The sequence below is a fragment of the Vulpes vulpes genome, chromosome 2 (assembly GCF_048418805.1).
Source record: "Vulpes vulpes isolate BD-2025 chromosome 2, VulVul3, whole genome shotgun sequence".
Lineage (NCBI taxonomy): Eukaryota > Metazoa > Chordata > Mammalia > Carnivora > Canidae > Vulpes > Vulpes vulpes.
Genome location: NC_132781.1, coordinates 62,208,614 through 62,230,035, shown reverse-complemented (window position 1 = coordinate 62,230,035; position 21,422 = coordinate 62,208,614). Strand labels below are relative to the sequence as shown.

Here is a 21,422-nt window from a genome sequence, read left to right as displayed (position 1 = left end):
GGAGTGCCTTAGGGTTAAGTGGTTGCTTCTAGAAAGTATCTGTTAAAATACTGAGGCTGTTACTAGACATTTCCCCCACATTTTTATGCATGCTCCACTTTATTTCCAGAGAAGGTAATTCAGAAGTAGTAATCTATTACAGAGGGAGACAGCATTAAGGACTAAACTAAGAAGATGGCCAAATAGAGGGAAACTTGGTTTGAATAACTTGGTGAGAAGCTTCCAGATTTCAGAGGATAATCGAAAGGCATAGATTTAAGGTAATGATTAAGGTGACATGGAAGTGAGGGACTAGGCCAAAGAGATGTTTCACATGCTTCATGTGCCTTTTCTATCCTGTCAAAAAAAAAAAAAAAAAAAAGCTCAAAATATTAGAAAAAAGGGATAAAGAATCAGATTTAATTTCCAGTTATATTTATATTTCAATTGAGCTATTTTTTCTCTTCTAAATGATCAGTATATTAGCATATTCTTTCCAGATGAAGTAATTTTCTTAACCACTCTCTCTTTTTAAACTTCTCCCACAAAAATGGGAAAACATTTAAAAGTCATTGGAGCTAGTTTCCTATTTACTTAGAAACTCAATTCTGTACGCCATATTTATAACTCCTGGTTTAAACATTTACATTTACTCTCATGCCAGAGTCCTTTGATGACTGACTAAACCTGAGAGTTTAAAAGCTTGAAGAACAGAATATTTAGAAATAATATAGAAATATTTAGAAATAATAACAATTATGTAGTTTTATTTCTTTCAGTATAGAATGTACATGCAGAACTAATAGAAGATAAATATAGGAACTCTTACTTTGGGAATCCACAAAATGTAAATGCTCAAGGGTTTCTTATTAATTAAGATGGACTTTGAGCGTGTATATAGTGTTAAAAATTAAATATTTTAATTTACCAACCATCTACTAATCTCTAATAAGGATGCATTCATGGAAATATCTATTGGTACTGTAAGGAAAAATTTTTTCAGGTGTTTTCAATTTATATTTGAAATTATGGGGTTGAAAACTATGGGATCTTCATAAAATACAGGAAAATCAATTCTAAGTTTCTAGAACAGTGATAAATTTGATCTTTTGGGTGTTCTATATTTACCATTGTATTACAATATAGCATTGCTGTGCAAAGTAGATGGAGAGACTAATATTATTTTCATTTGTTAAATGAAAAAAAACATGGACAAAATATATGTGTGGATGACAAAGGCCTGATTTCGTGAATTAGCACTACAGTTACATCCAATGATAAGGATAGCATGTTTGAGCAAGCTTTCCCCAAGGATTTATATAAAGAAAAAGCTAGAGTTACACACTGACTTCAAATCAAAGATGCCTACTTTTTCCCAGAGGCCAAAAGAAATGATATATAATTTACCAAAAAAGGAATTATTTTTTCTATTTATGAAGTTAGAAAGTTAGAATAGTATCCTTTTTTTCTTTTCTAATATAGGGTTTCAGATTTAAACAAAATAGTTTTCTCCAATGGGAATAATTTCACAGGCAGACATTCTTTTATTTCTGTCCATCTGTGGCATGAAAGATAACTCAGGCTCCATTATTCAGGACTCCTTTGTGCTACGTAAGAAATTCCATCTCTATCTATCTATAAACTATCACCTATTATCTCCTATCTTCTATGTATCTATGGTTTCTTCTGTTTGATTATTTAATTAGCACTTATACCTGAAAATGACATAAAATAAAATACGTTCAAAGAAAGTATACTTCTTTCATCATGACTGAATAAAAAAGTAATGCTTCTCTTCAGTATTTGTTGCTCTCTGTCCCTGTACGTGTCATAGGGCACCTGACAGTTTTGACTCAGTTATTTAATTAAATGAAATGACTACTTAAAACTAATTGTTGTTTTATAGTATCAGAGAAATTCCATTTCCTACTGGTTGAAATGTGTAGTTCTTTATCTTTAAAGCAAAAGGACACAGATGGAGTAGCCTTTCAGGGATTGAGATCAGAAACTTGGGTGGGGCAGAGTAAAGGAAGCAGTTTGAGAAAAACATCTTTGAAAATCATCTTCGCTTTTCTTTGTTTTAAGAAATAATGTGAAATTTATTTTGAAATAAATAGTAACATTAAAGAAGAACATGTGACTTTTTTATTAAAAGGGAGAAAAGAAAAAAGTGTGAAGCAGGGATGGAAAAAATAGGATACCTGGTGAAGGTTTAGGATTCTTCTAACCTCTAGAGGTATAATCAAGGCTCAACCTGTCATATGCATACATATTATATATATATATATATATAATGTATATATATATATATATAATGTATATATATATGCAATTTTATATATATCTATAAACATTTTTTTTTAGTAGGCTTCATGCAATGTAGAGTCCAATGCAGAGCTGAAATAAAAATCTGAGCTAAGATCAAGAGTCGGATGCCATCCAGGTATTCCTATCCTATCTATAGTTTTATGACAAAGATTGTCATTACTGTCATTGTGTCCATTTTCTTCCCCATATCTCATTAACTGAAAATTCCATGAGTTATGCCACATTGTACCTAAGCGTCCTACTGCAAGACCTGAATTGCACATGTGGGCCAGAGCTGGGGTGGGAGTGTAGAACTTTTGAACATCCATTTTCATTGTTACTGTTCCTGTGGCTTTTTCTCAGTTTTAATCTGAGGCAACATAAACTTGTTTTAGACAGAACAGTTTTAGGAGAATGAAAAAGACATGGAAGCCTTGTGTATGTGTGTGTGTGTGTGTGTGTGTGTGTGAATTTTTCATTATTTATTGTCAAAAGCATATTTGGAGTTAATAATAGATACAGTTCAAAGTTTAGCTCTTTTAGTGAGTCTTATTTCCAAGCTTTGTCATTGCTTTGGTTAGAATTTTGCAAATATTAAAAACTAAAAAGTTCAAATAGTAAATCATGGATAAAGAACATGGTAATGAATAATAGGGACAAATCGTTTAAACTCTTATGTAAAATTTGATAAGCTGTTTTACATAACTAATGAATTGACAAGGTCTTGTGGTAAAAACAGTTCCAGATGGCAAACATACGCAACGGATTTAGTCAAACAATTTTTTTTGGCAAGAACGATATGAATTTTGTAATCAGTTGGGAGCCAATGAAATACAAAGATGAGTCTGGTTAATAATCTACAATTATTGGTTAAAGAAGTATATTAGTGTGAATTTCCCTCTGTTCGTCCTACCTTTTCTCTTCTATCAACCCCACAAGCCTTTGGCACAATGAAGTGGGTAACTTTTATTTCCCTCTTCTTTCTCTTTAGCTCTGCTTATTCCAGGGGCTTGATTCGTCGAGAAGCACGTAAGAATTCTATTTTCCTATTGTTCAATTTTATTTTAGTTTCCTAGTAAAATAAATTTTTTTTTGTAAAAGAAATTTTTAGAAAACCCTGCATCTTTCCAGAATTGCTCTCCTTTAGCATTTATTTCTAGACAGTGATGATATTTTATATTTGTGACCCCTTTGAAAGTTATTATTTTTTAAGATCTGAGAGAGAGCATGAAGTGGTGGGGGCAGAGAGAGGGAGAAGCAGGGAGCCTGAGGAAGTTATCTTATTAATATATTTCCAACATCCTATGTGAAAAAAAAATAGAATTATTTAGTAGCTGTAACTACCTTCTGTACATGAAGGAGCTTAGAGTGCCTTAAACTTCACAGAATATAGTTGATGTTAGAATTGATAGCTCCATATTCCCAAAGGCTATTGCACTGTGATTTATGAAAAAAAAAACCCCACAAACCTGTGTTGCTAATCTTGTAAATAGAACTTGTATTTATATTTTTCATTTCAGTCTGTCCTCTCAGCAGCTGTTAATAGACATTACAACAGCATTAGATCTTATCCAAGTTTGAATATAAGGCTACAAATATTTAACGATTTTAATGATTTTTGAAATCATATCATTCATGATTGAATAACTTATCTGTTTTAATGCAGAATGAATACTTCATCATTCTAAGATTTTTCTGTTGGGATAAGAGGCCAATATTTTGGAGCAAACGAATACTTAAGTCACGTGGAGAGAAACACAAAAAGTAACATCATAACTAGGTCGTTTTCTTCAGAATGTAACAAATCTGTTTTTTTTTTCTTTTTTCCTCTCCAGATAAGAGTGAGATTGCTCATCGGTACAATGATTTGGGAGAGGAACATTTCAGAGGCCTGTAAGTTAAGACAGTGAAAAGTCAAATTTGTTTTTTCTAATAGTGTTGGTTATCATTCTGAAGTTCTTATATTCCTCAGTCATCAGAGACCAGGTTCTAGAACCACACTATCCAATCAAAGTGTCTGCATTGATGGAAGTGCCCTATACCAATACTGTTTGATATGGTAGCCACTGGCCACACCACCTGCGACTATTGAATGCTTTAAATGTGTCAAGTGCAACTGAGGGTCAGAAATTAAAGTTGCATTTGATTTTGGGTTATTTGAATCTCTGTAGCCCCATGTGCCTACTGTAGCCCTGGAACTCCTATCCAACCTGCATGGTGGGAAGGACTTTAATACCTGATTCCTGTGGCAGCTCACTTAGTAAGTTCTTTTACCTAGCAAACAGATCTATGGCTTCTTGAGAGTATTTTAATATTTTTTAATCCAGTATAAAATGAGAAGTTTCTTTTTTAGAGGTCAATCTCATGCCACAGCCTGATGAAAAGAGAGGGATGTCTGTGTGTGTGTGTTTTGGGGGGGGGGGGGTTTGCTGTAAATAGTCAAAGGGCCTATGTAATGTCCCTGGTCATAATAATTAGATTTATTTAGAATACATTTCACTTGCCTGCTCTATGTTTGTGCATCTACTGACATGTGCACACATGTATTTATACATGGTGTAGATACTGTCCTCTGTTCAGAAAGCCAAATATGCCTGCTTAGCTTCTGATAACAGCTGATGTGAATAGACTTTCTGGCTAATAGTGAGGTCTATAAAATACAGAACATATACAGACACACAGTTTGCTATCCAGCATAGCAAGCTCCTTTATTTTTTCTTGATTTTATTTATTCATGAGAGACACACAGAGAGAAGCAGAGACACAGGCAGAAGGAGAAAAAGGGTCCCTGTGGGGAGCCCGATGTGAAACTGGATCCCAGGACCCTGGGATCACGACCTGAGCCAAATGCAGATGGTCAACCACCGAGCCATCCAGGTACCCAGCAAGCTACTTTATATTAAAATTTCATCATGTTACATTTTTCTGTGTCCTTTGTTTCAGGGTGCTGGTTGCCTTTTCTCAGTATCTCCAGCAGTGCCCATTTGAGGATCATGTGAAACTAGCCAAGGAAGTGACTGAGTTTGCAAAAGCCTGTGCTGCTGACGAGTCAGGGGCCAACTGTGACAAGTCCCTTGTGAGTACATTCAATTTGGGGGATTATTTCTTCTTCTCATAAGTGATCCTGATTATTTCAAAGGGAAAAAAAAATCCCACTTAATATCCTCAATCACTGATTCATAAACAAGTCTCAAAAGTGAGCATTGCCATTGTTTCTTCTATGATAGAGATGCTCTAGCTATATCCACAGTTTTCAAAGCCTTTTTTTTTTTTTTATGAAGACCACACACAATGGTTGTAATGTATTTAAGTGGAAATTTTTTTTTTTATTTTTATGATAGTCAGAGAGAGAGAGGCAGAGACATAGGCAGAGGGAGAAGCAGGCTCCATGCATCGGGAGCCCGACGTGGGATTCGATCCCGGGTCTCCAGGATCGCGCCCTGGGCCAAAGGCAGGCGCCAAACCGCTGCGCCACCCAGGGATCCCTAAGTGGAAATTTTAATTTGTGAAAGTTTCTTTTTAAAATCTGAGGTTTGACTTCTTCTCCTGGAGGCTAACAGTGAAAGCATGGTTTTTTATCTTCCAGAGGCACTCATAGGATTTCTGTGGTAATTTTGTTTCTTAGTTAAAATAATAGTACAGTTGTATAGTCTTCATTTTAGGGATAGTTGCATTTTCACATAGAATAAAAAATAAGGGCATTGACTCATTTTGAAGGACTTTGACGTTTTGGTATTTCCAGGGAGGTGTTCAATTCAAGGAGAGGTTTATGTTTCTCTCACCGCTCAACCTTTCTGGGGCAAGGCCAGTTTTTATTTATCACTGAATTCTTTTCTCCTTTTATTTCTTTCTCTCTATGTATGTCTCCCTCAAGGTAGAATCAGTACTTTAACTCGATGTCTTTAACACAGAGCTATGGCTGTAAATATGAATTCTTAAAAATGTATTTATGGAAAATTAATAAATCCTGTCTTCAGCCGTATATTTTCCCCTGAAGTTCCAGTTACTTTCACGATTTCAACGTTGATGGGGACAGAATGAATACATCTAATGGAACATGTTTTGAGGCAAAATGTTTCTAGAATAAAAGATCTATATTTTAACATAACAATAAACAGTAAATTGTGTTACTCCTCAGTGTTTAAGTTTTATCTACTTAAGAACTGGACCTTTCGGAGAGGAGCAGATAAAGTGAGAAACTATCTGCAGCCTTTCTTCCTTGATGTGAATTCGCCTGCTACATAGAGGACTATCTTCCTCTTATTTTTTTAATTTATTTATTTTTTATTTTTTACTACTTTTCCCGGCCCGTGTGCAGTGCTAGGTAGAAGCAGAGGCGATGTTCATTCCTCCTGGTTGCCCCGGGTGTACCCGCTCTTCTAGGGGTGTGGTGGGCAGTTCCTAGGAAGACCCCACAGATGGTCAAATCAAAAGAAACTCTCCAAAGCTAAGGAAGAGAGGGGGATGTTCACATGATTTCCCAACCGGGGTTTACCGATGCTTTGACTTTTTGTACTGTTCTTTGGGCACAAGGAGCATCCAGTGCCTGCGGGTGACCTGGCCTGCTCTCTCCCGCCCAGCACACCCTGTTCGGGGACAAGCTGTGCACGGTGGCCTCCCTCCGGGACAAGTACGGGGACATGGCTGACTGCTGCGAGAAACAGGAGCCCGACAGGAACGAGTGCTTCCTGGCCCACAAGGACGACAACCCCGGCTTCCCCCCGCTGGTGACCCCCGAGCCCGAGGCGCTGTGCACCGCCTTCCAGGACAACGAGCAGCTGTTCCTGGGGAAGTAAGTCTGCGGGCCCTGGTCCCCCCCAGGCCTGGGAGCCTCTGCTGCAGGGACCAGTGTCAGAGCCGAGATGTGGTGGAGCAAAATGCCTGCCTGCTTTTCTTTTTGAAAATGTAGATACCTGTATGAGATTGCCAGAAGACATCCGTACTTCTATGCCCCAGAACTCCTTTACTATGCTCAACAGTACAAAGGAGTTTTCACAGAGTGCTGCCAAGCCGCCGACAAGGCTGCCTGCCTGAGCCCCAAGGTAGGCCGCAGGGGAAGAGGAGGACCCACGCTGAGCATCTAGGGCCCGATTCAGGGAATTGGCATCTCCCTTACAGACTTCTTTACACGGTTAAAAGAGCCGTCCTCCCTCTCTACTCACCCCAAGGTCTTTCACCATCTGAGGCCCCTGACCTCCTCCTGCCTCCTTCTCACATTTGCCAAAGTGAATCTGCTAGAGGAATGCGTGTGTCTAAATATCTCACTTCTTTCATGGTGTCGGTCACTCTAATGAAATACGGAAACTGTTGATCTTTTCATGAGCCTATTTTACTGGGGAGGGAATTCAGAGTGGAGACTCCAGCTGTACCCAGAAGGCTGGGTTTCTCCATTCATTCCATAAATATTCCTTACATTCTGCCTCCTCATTTCTAGGGAGTTTATGAGGTGAGGGTTGGTGGAGGATGGGCTGAGATGAATTACATGAAAAACTAAGAAGTCACATCTGAAGTTTTGAAAGAGCATTTTTTGTAGAATTTTCCTTTTCTAATTTTTCCAAAATATTATTATTATTATTTATTTTATTCTATTATTTGTTTGTTTTTTTTGCAGATTGATGCTTTGAGGGAAAAAGTACTGATTTCATCTGCCAAGGAGAGATTCAAGTGTGCCAGCCTCCACAAATTCGGCGATAGAGCCTTTAAAGCCTGGTATTTCAAACTTAGTTTAAATCTTTATAAGGATGTAAATGGTTATGATCCAGTAGACAAAAATGTACATTTACATGGCATTTTATGTGGTGCTTTCCCATACATCTTTCTAGTCATTTAAAAGGTAGAAATTTAACGGTGGCGAAAATCAGAGCATCAGTGAGAATTCCTCATTATTTTTTTATTGTATTTTTTCTAAGTAGTCAAAGAATTTAGAGGGTGTCTTTCTTTTTGTCCTTATAGGACAGGTATTTAAACTTCTATTTATTTAGAAAGACTAGCGACCTTATTCTAATGATCCATTCATTTTATAAAGCAGTAGTCAGGGTCCTCTACCTAAATTAATCCCCCAAACAACACAATTATCTGAATATGTTTGTCCTTTAATGTTCTGATAATTAAATTTAGCCATCAAGGTTAGTTCTCAGTTTCTCACAGCTCTAGCTCTGTTGTTAATCTCTTCTATTTGTCTGGGCCTCTGTTTTTATATTACTTAGCCGGTTTTTAGGAACACCCTCCAATTCCTAAACCAAGAAAAATCCCCTCCCCCATGCCTCACTTGCTAGTCAACAATGAATTGACAGCAACAGGGTATAAAATGAAAATAATAGACATCTTGCAAGCACTCTAGAAACCATCATTTGAGCTACCTTTGCCTGCTATCCCTACACCTACACCAACAAGATCAACTAATGAAATCAGTAAACAAAACCCCCTCAACATGAAATGATATGCAGTTAAACAGGCTGTGATCGGTTTTGGGGGAGGAGGAAGCTTTTATCAGATTTAGGAGACCCTGACGTGATTTGGGAAAGCATATGGGTATCAACATGTTGTCAGAAAGCTTGGGTACTGTGCTGGATGCACGGCTTAGTGAAAGTATGCTGCACCAAAACTCCCTCATTTTGTAGAAGTTACAAAATTTCTTTTCTCAGAGACTCTTAGATGTCAGAAAGATTGAGTTTAAAAAGATAACGGGAGTTTGCATGGCATATTCTAGTTTATGAAATGCTTTCCCATGGATTAGTTTAATTCTCACATCCATCCTTCAGGGTAGCGTGCTGTTGCGATGGTGCAGAGGCTGAGGTTCACGGAGGCTGGGGAACTTGCCTAGTGTCCCAGCCAGATCTAGAAGAGGGGTCTGGACTCCAAACCTGATGCCTCTCCCCATGTTGCCTCTTCTAGAATCCCGTTTGATTTCTGCTTTTATGAATCGCTTGACTTCTATCCACCACATACACACTCACGATGGCTAATTCTGCCCTAAGGAAACGCTTTGCCCTCAGATAACCATGTGGTACAGAATTAGCATTAACATAAGAACAAATAAATTTTACAAAGTTTATTGATATGCTATTTTGCCCTGAATTTTCTTGTTCTAGATAGGACTTTCCTAATGCTTTCACATAAAATATTGCATGTCAATAATGTTTTCACGGGCAAATTTTCTTTTTAGGTCAGTAGCTCTCCTGAGCCAGCGATTTCCCAAAGCTGACTTTGCAGAGATTTCCAAGGTGGTGACAGATCTTACCAAAGTCCACAAGGAATGCTGCCATGGTGACCTGCTGGAGTGTGCAGATGACAGGGTAAAAAATCCGCAGTATGCTCTTTGGTGACTTACATGCGTCAGTTGGGAGGGTGAATTTGCTTGGGATGATCTATCGGTGAAGCCCACAGTGGGTTGAGATTATTTCCTGTGCCTAATCTGCTCAATTCTTTCCCTGCCTTATGGACTTTCTTTTCTTTTCTTTTCTTTTCTTTTCTTTTCTTTTCTTTTCTTTTCTTTTCTTACCTGGCTATCTCACTCACTAAATGATCTGATAAACACATTCACTAATTTGTAACCCTTTCAGTCCTATTCTGAGGCAAAGTCTTACACTGAAGTAGGACAGCTGATATAAAGGTAGATTTCTAAGAAGACTTCTTTTTTGGGAGGTGGGTGGAGTTCGAGAAGTTCTGCTATCTGAGGAGATCTTTGGAAATTATGTAGTTTTTCCCACTTTATATTCTCTCTTACTTAACCATCTGTGCCACCTATACAAATATGTTTAGCATGATATCACTTTTCTCCAAACTTAAAAATTTGACCAAATACCAGAATCTTAATCTCTCAGAATTCTTTCTGGAATACTAAGGCAAAGATTTTACATGTATGAGTAGGGCCTGTGACTATGGTCCTGACTAATTTTTCAAACATCTCTCACATTTTATTTCATTATTTGGTTTCAAAATGCCTGTACTTAACTTGAGGGGAATATTTGAAAAACACTACTGAGTTTTAATTTAGAAACTTAAATGCCAAAAAAAATTTTTTAAATACCTTAACAGTTGAAATATAAAATTATTAATAACCCAGATGGGCCCCTGTTACCGACCAGTCTCTTGTAAATGAGGGGAAATATTATATAGTAGTTCTATGTGAGTCTCTAGTCTTAGGAACATGGACTAAATGTGTTCATAGAAGTCATGGTGGTGTGTGTATGGTCTTTGAATACAATAAACATGTTTTGCCAACATAATAAAGAGAAAGTGCAGAAATGTCGATTTACATTGAAAAATTTTTATCAACTTGCTTATAGGCGGATCTTGCCAAGTATATGTGTGAAAATCAAGATTCAATCTCCAGTAAACTGAAGGAATGCTGTGATAAGCCTGTGTTGGAAAAATCCCAGTGTCTTGCTGAGGTGGAAAGAGATGAGTTACCTGGTGACCTGCCCTCATTAGCTGCTGATTTTGTTGAAGATAAGGAGGTTTGCAAAAATTATCAGGAGGCAAAGGATGTGTTCCTGGGCACGTAAGTGGATAAGGAATAATCCTTCCATAGCTTTTATGTGGTCTCAGGATTCAGGAAGATAAATAAACTGGGCTTTCTATAGGCATTGCTACAATTTCCATGTTGTCTACAGTATTTCTTTATCCTTCCCTCTCCTAGCTTTTAATTTTTTGGGGGAAAAATTAATTAGCTTAAAAAATTATTATAAACTGTGTATTATAATACATGCTTATGGCAAAAACTCAATCAGTAGAAAAGAGAATAGGGAAGAGAAGTAATAAAAATTTCTATCTTTATCCTCACCCCATTCATTTTCTTCTTAGGGATATTTCTGGAAATATGTCTAGGAACATTCTATGTATACATAAATTATATACATATTATTCATTTGTTCACTCAAAGAGTATTTCTTGAACTTACTACAATAGATATGTGTGAATATATGTCATGCATCCTTATATCTCTGTGTTTATGTATCTATCTGTCTCTCCATCTGCCATTTATTCACCTATATAAGGAAGCATAAAAAGAAATATGGAGTCTGCTACTAACTAGGTGCTTTATATTTGGTTGAACAGACTAGGAATACAGTAGCATGGCAGGATAGCATGAAATTAAGTGACAAAATAAATGAGTATATATAGTCAATAAGTTTGATGATAAACTTTGCATTTTTATTGTTGGATTGTTTTTTTTTAAAGATTTTATTTATTTATTCATGAGAGACAGAGAGATAAAGGCAGAGACACAGGTAGATACGGGAGAAGCAGGCTCCATGCAAGGAGCCTGATGTGGGACTTGAACCTGGGAATCCAGGATCATGCCCTTATTGTTGGATTATAAGAGTGTAATGTGCACTACATATTTTACATAATCATGTACCCTTCAAGATTTCACTCATTCAGAGAGGAAAAAGAAAAATTTAAGAATATATCTCTGTCAAAACCCTTTTGTGGTATAGTCCAAATTCTTAAAAATACACATAATAATAACAGGTGTCACTCATCAAAAATTTACTATGTGCCAGACAATGTGTATTTGCATTGATTACATCATGTATTTCCCACAACCCATCTTATGAGATAGGTACTGTTATTATCCACATTCTACAAAGAAGGCAACTAAGGCCATGATGGTTTTAATAAATTGCTTAAGGTGATATAGTAAAATAAGTAGCAGAGCCAGAGCCAGGATTGGAATGCAGGTAGCTTTAATTCTGAACTGCAGCCCCTTAGCCACTAAACTTCCCTGCATGGGGTCTGGTCAAATTCAGACCTTTGTGATATGAGTTACTCTTGAGTTAGTTATGTGACCTTTCTTGTTAGTATCTAACTAAATCCAAGTAAAACTATTTTATTTTCATCTGAATCAGGTTTTTGTATGAATACTCAAGAAGGCATCCAGAGTACTCTGTCTCATTGCTTTTGAGACTCGCCAAGGAATATGAAGCCACACTAGAGAAATGCTGTGCCACCGATGATCCTCCTACATGCTATGCCAAAGTGGTAGGTTTCTCAAAGGGAAAAAGTGCCATCCTCTGGCTGATGATCCTTAATAATGAGAAAGAAAAATAATCCAAGAATGTGAGTTGGTAAATAGTGCGATTTAGATCTTTTCTTGGTGTGGTTTCAGTTTTGTGCTCTTAAATATTACAGGAAAAATAGCTTTAAATGGAATGGTTAATAAAACCTAGAATAGTCTAGAAAGGAAAGATCTAAAGGGAGCAGTCTCTAATTTCACATAATTTTGACCATGCTTTTCTTCATTTTTACACTCCTGAGAACAAAATAAGATAAATTTAAGTGTTAAGAGGCTTAACTTAGATATAAAGTTAACCGGATTCTAAGACTTACCAAATATCAAGAATTAGCATCTTAAGGAAGATTGTGAAATCTATTCATTTAGAATATTTTCAGATTTTTTGGAAAAAGTTTAGAGATAGTTTTACAAGACTTTAAGTAAGGGGAGGAAATCTTGAGGATTTTTGCCATATTCAGCTATAGTTTAAGAGAATTTTAACATGTTTAAGATATTTAGCACTCCTGGCATATATAGTAAGTAGTTTCCAGACTTCAAAATCAAAGGAAAGTCATTCTTTCCTCTATCAAGAACCTACTGTATGCCAAACACCATACTGGAGCCAATGACTAAGGTAAATTCTCTTATCTCAGGGAGCTCAGAATCCAACTAGATAGATGGCTTAATAATGATGATATAGTCAGAGGCATCATTTGTTAAGCTTTTATTATCTGCCAGGCACTGTTTTATTTATTTTATTTTATTTTATTTTTTTAAGGCACTGTTTTAAATTCATTAGCTCAGGTGGTTTGTAGAACGATTCTTGAGGTGAATATCATCTTTATCCCAATTTAATTTTTTTTTCTTTTTCTCTTCTTTTGTCTTTTTATTTCTTTTTCTCTTCTTCTTCTTCTTTTTAATCCCCATTTTAGCAGCAAGGGTTTTAAAGTTTGGAGATGAGGGGTGTAATTACACAATTAGAAAATGAGTTGGATGGTCTGGTTCTAACACCAGCAGTAACACTCCAGAGCCTGAGTATTCTTAATCTCTTATACTGTACGCCCTCCCTGAATAAAATAACAGTTTGAACATGTTTGATAGATTTGGCATCAAAGATCTAATTACATGACTTTGAGCAGAAAGGAGGAAGGATCTCATTCTGCCTTGAGGGGTGTAAAAAAACCCTGTGTTTGGTCCTCAGGCGGAATTCTATCAACACCATTCTTTTACCTTTCAGCTTGATGAATTTAAACCTCTTGTGGATGAGCCTCAGAATTTAGTCAAAACAAACTGTGAACTTTTTGAAAAACTTGGAGAGTATGGCTTCCAAAATGCGTAAGTATTTTTGTTTATCGGCTGATTTTTTTTCTTGATCAATTTGTTATTATTTAAGACTCAATATATATACCACTTATCATAGACATTTTATTCATGAAAATATAGTATATATTCTTAATCTCTCTCTATCAAGAAAGACTGGAGAGGGAGAGAGAAAATGGTTAATGGAATGGAGAGGCCTATATTTGAGTGCAGTTTAAAAAATTGGCCTCTTGAGATTAGAAAGGGAAATAGCAAATCATGGAATATAGGAACCAAGGATGCCCCTTGAAGGTTAAGGAACAGCTTATGGGCAAACAAAACATAACAATGCTTTACAAGGGAGGCAGTGGTAGACTTTGAATAATAGTAGCTCAGAAGTAATATATAAGCTGATAGACTAATGTCCTGATCCACATAGAGCCTTATCTATGGAGGTAAAGATAAAAGACACATCATTCAGTAGATATTTACTGTTCAGTTTACATATGTTAGCATTCTTCTAACTATGGGTGCTGGGGATAAGAATAGAAAACCAGATATAGTATCTTCTCTTGAGTAGATTGTAGTCACACATGACTTTTGGTGGTGATTTGAACTCTTAATAAGTGATTATTATGTGCTAGATACTATGCCAGGTTGATTGCATACTTTATTTTAATTTGATGCTTGCACCATCCCTATTGAGTCAGATATAATTTTTTTCCATTTTATAGATGAGAAAACTTATACATATCTTTCAAATTTAGCATGATATTGACATATATTAAGATGTCAGTAGGTTTTATTGAAAGAAAGAAACAATAAATAAATATACTAGTGTCATTGAGTTATGATAAAGTAAGTCACTTTCCTAAGATTGAATAGCACAGGTGGAAACAAAGATAAGCTTAACTAGTTACTCAGGACCAGGTCCTCCCACATACTACTCAACTAACCTGGAGACAGAGATAATTTTATGGATGGAAAGTCATTTTAGTTAATTTTACCTAAGCGTTCTCTGCTTGACTTACTATGTTAGAGAAAGACAGTTTCTTGCCTGGCTGAAAACACATGGGCTATTTTGTTACAGGCTCTTAGTTCGTTACACCAAGAAAGCACCCCAAGTGTCAACTCCAACTCTCGTGGAGGTCTCAAGAAAACTAGGAAAAGTGGGCACCAAATGTTGTAAGAAACCTGAATCAGAGAGAATGTCCTGTGCTGAAGACTATGTGAGTCTTTTATGTATAATAAATTAATAATTAATTTTTGCCTTTAGAAATGGACAAAGCTAACTTTCAGAAACAGGGCTGAACTAACATGTATGTGCATGCATGTGTGTGTATTTGGTAGTGGCAGCCAGGACTTGGTCATCTATAGTATCCTGAACGAGGATTTGTATAAGATCCCCAAAATGATAAATTGACAAAAATTCCATGAATTTTCTATGTTTAATCCTAGCAGTTAAAACACTTTCATATTCTTCAGGGTATTTTTAAAATATGTATCAGTGTAAGACTATTTCCTTCCTACTCTAATACATATCTTAAGACTCATGTCAAATTATTTTAATCAATTATTTTCTCAAGTGAATTATTCTTAAAATGTAGACATATTTAAGAGAAAATACTTTTAAAAGTCCCTCATTATTTGTAGTTCCAAAGTTAAGCAAATCACTTCCTCAAATCAACCTTAGATTAAACATTGCTAGTTAAAATATAACATACCTTTTAGTCCATTGGAAAGTAGGAGTTCATGGAAAACTTTTTTTTTTTTTTTCATGGAAAACTTTTTAATGCTTCTTTTGAATTTCTACCCTCCTACCTGTTCTTTAGCTGTCCGTGGTCCTGAACCGGTTGTGTGTGTTGCACGAGAAGACCCCAGTGAGCGACAGAGTTAGCAAATGCTGCTCGGAGTCCTTGGTGAACAGACGACCATGCTTTTCTGGTCTGGAAGTCGATGAGACCTATGTTCCCAAAGAGTTTAATGCTGAAACATTCACCTTCCATGCAGATTTATGCACACTTCCTGAGGCTGAGAAACAAGTCAAGAAACAAACGTGAGTAATATTTCATTACTGTAAGCATATAGAGTCTTGTGAGAGTTGTAAATTGAAATGTGTAACTTTTTCTGAGGTAGAGATTATGTTCTTTAGAAAATAGTATTTATGTATTGGTCTTAGTAAGCTGATAAAAATGTCAAGAATAAAGTGGATAGCGTTTTGTTTTCTTAGCAAAAAACCCTCTGTGGTATAATCTTGTCTACAAATCATTCAGAATAATCTTATGGATAAAAGCTACAGTGGAATAGTGTCTTAAGACAAGTTCATCAGAAAAAGATGAACAATTAACTGATGCATTTGTGCAAATAACAAATTAGTTATTAGAAATCATGGAATTTATTTCTAGGCATGAATTAACCATTCATTTTAAGTTTGTTCAATGGCAACCCACAGGCAAGGCAATCCTCAACATAACTTTTGAGAATTGGACTTGAGTGAAAAATATCTAGGAAAATGAGTTCTGAGGCTTGAAACCCTATTGCTGTCACAGGAGTTGGAAATGCATGAAATTTAGCACCATAAAGTTGTTATCTTGGAGCACATTAGTAAATGTTTATAGTGTTATCTTGGGGGTTCTAATCATGGCCATAGACTTATGGGTAATATTGCAAAACCCCCAACCTCTCTCTAGCACTATTATCCTTGTGGATGTCAATGAAAGAGAACCACTACCAGCTTCCGTCAGTTTGGATAGTTTTATTATCTATGGCCTCTCCCATCTTAACTGAATGGGGTAAATTATGCAGACCAAATATAAAGACTCTCAGGTTATAAACTTTTAAGATGGAGTCCAACAGGATAATTAAGCTTTTAAGGATAAGTTTTAGCTCCTAAATCACGAGAAAATTTCATTCAATATGGTATAACTGCTTTTGTTCTATTTAATATTGTATAACTACTAAAATCTGAATAATGTATAAGTGCAATGACATCCTTTCCAGAGACTTACTGAAAAGAGATCTATTGATTTATTGATACTACAGATGTTGAGCAATTTACATTGATTATCTCTTTTGATCCTTCCACCAACTCTGGGAGGGTGGACTTTATTCTCATTATGCAAGCGAGACTATTAAAGCTTAAAGTGGTAAGCCTGGGCCTCAAGCTCAGAGTTGCCAGGCTCCACGACTTATAATCTTAAACAATAATGCAACTGTCTTTACCATCTCTATTTTTCTTTTTCCCTTTTTAGAAAATTGAAGTGTAATTGACACACAAGGTTACATTAGCTTCAGGTGTACAACATAGTGATTTGACAAGTCTGTACATTATACTGTGCTCACCACAAGTATAGCGACCGTCCTTCACCATACAACACTATTACAGTATCATTGACGATATTCCCTCTGCTGTGCCTTTTAATCCTACTATTTACTCATTCCATTACTTTCTATACGTAGGCAAACTTTTTTTCCCTGATTTTTGCTGTTGTTTTGTTTTCTTTTCATTCCAATGCAGTGCACTTGTTGAACTGCTGAAACACAAGCCCAAGGCAACAGATGAACAACTGAAAACTGTTATGGGAGATTTTGGAGCCTTTGTAGAGAAGTGCTGCGCAGCTGAAAATAAAGAGGGCTGCTTTTCTGAAGAGGTACTGGAGTTCTTCATTGCGACATGACTAATTTCCTTTCTTGTTGCATTTGATCTGGCCAGGACTTAGGGTTTTATATGTCTGAAGGACACTGTATATTCAAGACCAGAATCTTATTCCACATACAATTATCTGACAAAATTACTTCAATAGTTCTCATTTTTTATCTCCTGCTGCACTTGGAGCATATTAGTAAACATTTATAGTGTTTGTTCTGTTCCCAAAGTTGTGATGTTTATAAATACAGATAGAAATATTTGTAAGGCTCAAGTTTTTGAGCTGATACATTAATTTATTTAAACATATTTTTGAAAAAATGCTGGTTTGTGATTTGGTTGAATTTGAGTTTGATTTTCTAGGTTAATGGGGGAACTTTATATTTAAATGTCTGAATCATTTACTATTCCCCCTATGACTTGAGGGTAATGTTTTTATTCCTTTGGGAACAATGGATGCCAGTAACCTTCCTTGTAGAGATTCTACTACCAAAGTGGAATTAAAGAATGTGATTCGTGTAAAATTAGTTTGTAATTACAGATGGCTGTATAATTTTTTATCCTAATAGTGATGCTAATATTTTTCCCTAATCTGTCATCTCTCTGTATTCAGGGTCCAAAACTCGTTGCTGCTGCTCAAACTGCCTTAGTCTGAAAGAACACAATAACAAACATCTCAGGTAACTATACTTTGGATTTTGGTTTTTAAAAAGTAATTATAATAGTTACTATTAAAATAGCAAAGATTGACCAATCATTTACCAAGAGCCATATAGACCAGTGCCAGTCACCGTTCTAAGACCTTTATATGTATTAACTTATTTAATTCTCAAAATAGTAGCCTGAATTGAGTGCCATTAGTTTTCCCATTTTTCAGATGAGAAAATGAAGGCACAGATAGACATAGTTTCCATAATTTACCCAAGGACCATCCAGCTCATGAGGGGTGGAGCCCCAATTCAAAATTCAGACCAATGCTTGAGAGTTAACCAGTTTCCTATTCTGACCTAATGTGACACAGTAGATAGAATCATTCAACTAAGCAATGGTTTAACAGTGGGGTGTTTGGATAGTAGGCTGGACCATATGAAAGTTTTAAGGTAAAAAAACAGTTTAATAGCAATAATTTCACACGGTTCAATCTAACAGCCCGGTAACAAAGTAATTTTATTGGAGAATGTGATAGATCTACCTTATGTAAATTTGTACTTTATAGTGAGTAACTTGCTACTAAGCCCACTTTAAAATTTAAATGCTTGAACATAAACATATTCATCCATTTTGGTAGTAATATTCTGGGGGAAATTAAAAAAATAGTATCAACTTTCTTTTTAAAAACAAATTGTCCAACTATTTTCTAGCATGAATTATTTTCTGTCCCCACTACTAGGTTTTCACTTACTCTTTGCCCACCTGATAATACCTACATATTGTGCATTCAAGGGAGGAAGCAACTTTGTATCTTTGTAAATTCAATCTTCTTAAAATGTGATTTGTTTTCATCCTAAATGGCAAGATTTTCTTCGGAAAGTTCTAACTTTGAGAAGACACTTGTTTTGTTGGTAATTAATTTAGATAAGAAGTAGGTATTAAGTAAGTGATGATGGCAAGCTTGGGATTTTGAAGCCTGAGGAACTGATGACATCAGAGACAAAGAGAGGACTTTACAATACTTATTGGTGTGTCCTCTGCCCCAGCCCAATAGAAGAATTCAGAGTCTAGGACAGGCTGAATGATTTTCTTTTGTGGAAATTGCAGGAAGACAATCTAAGCAATTCAACATTGATTTGAATAGATTTCAAAGCTCAGACCATTTTACAAACAATACTTATATTTGTCTTTTTGTCTTTTAGCCTTCCCTGAGAATAAGAGAAAAAAAGAGAAATGAAGACCTAGAGCTTATTCATCTGTTTTTCTTTTCTGTTGGTGTAAAACCAACCCTCTGTCTTAAGAACACAAATTCTTTTAAACATTTTGCCTCTTTTCTCTGTGCTGCAATTAATAAAAAATGAAAAGAATCTAACATTATTGTCCAGGAGTGTTATTTTTCACAGATGTATTGCCATCCTGATAATTGTGTAGGATCTGTGAATATCCCACTGTTCTCTCTCTTCCCACTTCAGTCTAGTTCTTTAGGGGCTAACTGATGAAAAGAAACATTAATAATCTTCTGAGTTATGGATCATAAACATTCAAATAAATATTTTAACATTATGATAACTCTGAATAAAAGAATGAAAACTGGTATAGGCTTTTCCTTACTACCAGGACTAAGGTATGTGACGGACAAAGAGGATAGAGATGATTGTAAGAGTGGTTAATTGAACTGGAAAAAAAAAACTGAGCCTCAAAAAAAAAGGTAAGGCAGTGTAGGATGACAATACATGAACAGGTGTAAGAAGTTTAAGTTCACCACCTGTTTGGAGGAGCATTGTTGGAGGGGGGATCAAAAGATCTGAACACAGGTGCAATAGAAGAGTGAGAAAGACATATAGGACTGAGAGAGTGCAAGAGTTGAAAGGTGAAATGTAAGAATTGAGATGTTACACTCAAAATTGAGCCTCTTGTCCCTGTTCCCAGAGGTAACCACTGATATAAGACAGGTATCTATGAATTTACATGCATAAAGTTATTTATAACCTTAATAGGTTGTGTACTTTAGAATTTTTTTATAGAATAGGTCTCATATGTACCTGCCATCCACAATTTATCTTTTCCCTAATGATGTTTTATAGTTTCATTTTAAGTATGATGCTTGCAAAAAGATTTTTGTACCAAGTTTAGAAAGTCTCCTTTCATTTCTGGAATGTTGCATCCCACAGCCTCCCCACCTCCATCCCTCTATCTCCACCCATTTCCACACACCACCTACTTTGGCCTCACCACTGACTATATCAAATACTTTTCCACATTGGATGCAATCATCACAAAGTTGAGAGAGATCCCAGAAGGGGAAAAGTGGAGATGGTAGGCACTGGCTCATCAAAGACCCTGGAGACAGATCTAGAAAATTTTGAATAAGATGTTTTCACAGAACTGGGCCCACACAGGATCAGGTCTGGGTGCCCTACCTGGATGGCAGTGTCACTTGGTCAGTGAAGGAGGACTTAAAACTTTTGGAGGAAGAAGCTCCAAAACAGAACTCCCAGAGTTCAGCTTCCCTGCTTCCTAAGGGGTAAGATTCCCCTGGGGAGCTCAGACATTTGAGGCTGAGTGGTTCAGGAGCCCAAGGCCTGCTCTACTTCTGACAGGGCAGCCTAGTAAGCGCATTATTCTGGCTGGATGGCTGTTGCAGTGTGCCTTTTGCTGCACAGTGCAGAAATTTGGGCCACCAGAAGGGTGCAGACACACTGGTGTGTGTGTGTGTGTGTGTGTGTGTGTGTGTGTGTGTTTAGGATTTTTCTGTAAGGAAGATATGTCACTTCACTCCATTTATTTACTTGTTCACTTTATGCTAGTATGAATTCATGTATATTTACTTTGTACTTTGGGTTATAATTCAATGCTACATATTTTTTTTTTTGTTGCTCAAATTATTTCAGCTTTGGCCTTTGTGAGTTCTTTCAGTTTGGCTTCTGAGTCCCTCTTACTTGCCCCCATACTTGACTTTTTGAGCATTTCTTTACTCTCTGGCACTCAGAGATACTCCAGGCTCATCTTGTTACTTTCCTTTCCTCAGACCTGGAAACAGTAATTTCTTCAAGGATCTCTGGTTCTGTTGAATACATAGTGGTGTTTAAACAATAATCTGAGCATGGGTTGTGTTTGTTAATGAGGTCTCACTGCTTCTAGACTCTTTCAGGGAAGAGAGCTAAGAAATGTGGGTTTGTATATTAGCTCACTTACAAACACATACCTGTAATTATTTCTGTATTATCTATCATCTATCTATCATTTACCTATCGATCTATCTTCATCTACCTGTCTATCTACAGAGATAGATAGGGTTCATACTGATGTCTCTGACTTTTCCCAGAACCACAAAGTTCATTCAAACCTTCCTTTCTTGCATATTTATTACTTAGCTCTTTCATAGAAGCTTGGCTCCCATTACTTACCATGAATTTACTTATTTGTTCAACCCCAGGATACATATGAAAAGTTTCAAAATTATTGACCCATATCTCCATAGGAAACAAATTTACTGACTAGAGTACAGTGTCTATATACCTTATAACCCTATTTTTCAGT

The 21,422-nt window shown here is 36.3% G+C and overlaps 1 protein-coding gene across 1 annotated transcript; it reads left to right on the top strand.

The window, feature by feature from the left end:
* Positions 1–3,082: 3,082 nt before the first annotated feature.
* Positions 3,083–19,254, top strand: ALB (albumin). Its single transcript, XM_025985099.2, has 15 exons — positions 3,083–3,315; positions 4,122–4,179; positions 5,230–5,362; positions 6,867–7,078; positions 7,196–7,328; positions 7,898–7,995; positions 9,452–9,581; positions 10,575–10,789; positions 12,141–12,273; positions 13,524–13,621; positions 14,676–14,814; positions 15,418–15,641; positions 17,103–17,235; positions 17,845–17,911; positions 19,085–19,254. Exons 1-14 carry the CDS (start codon positions 3,237–3,239, stop codon positions 17,884–17,886), a joined length of 1,827 nt encoding a protein of 608 aa, XP_025840884.2. The 5' UTR covers positions 3,083–3,236; the 3' UTR covers positions 17,887–17,911; positions 19,085–19,254.
* The last annotated feature ends 2,168 nt before the right edge of the window (positions 19,255–21,422 follow it).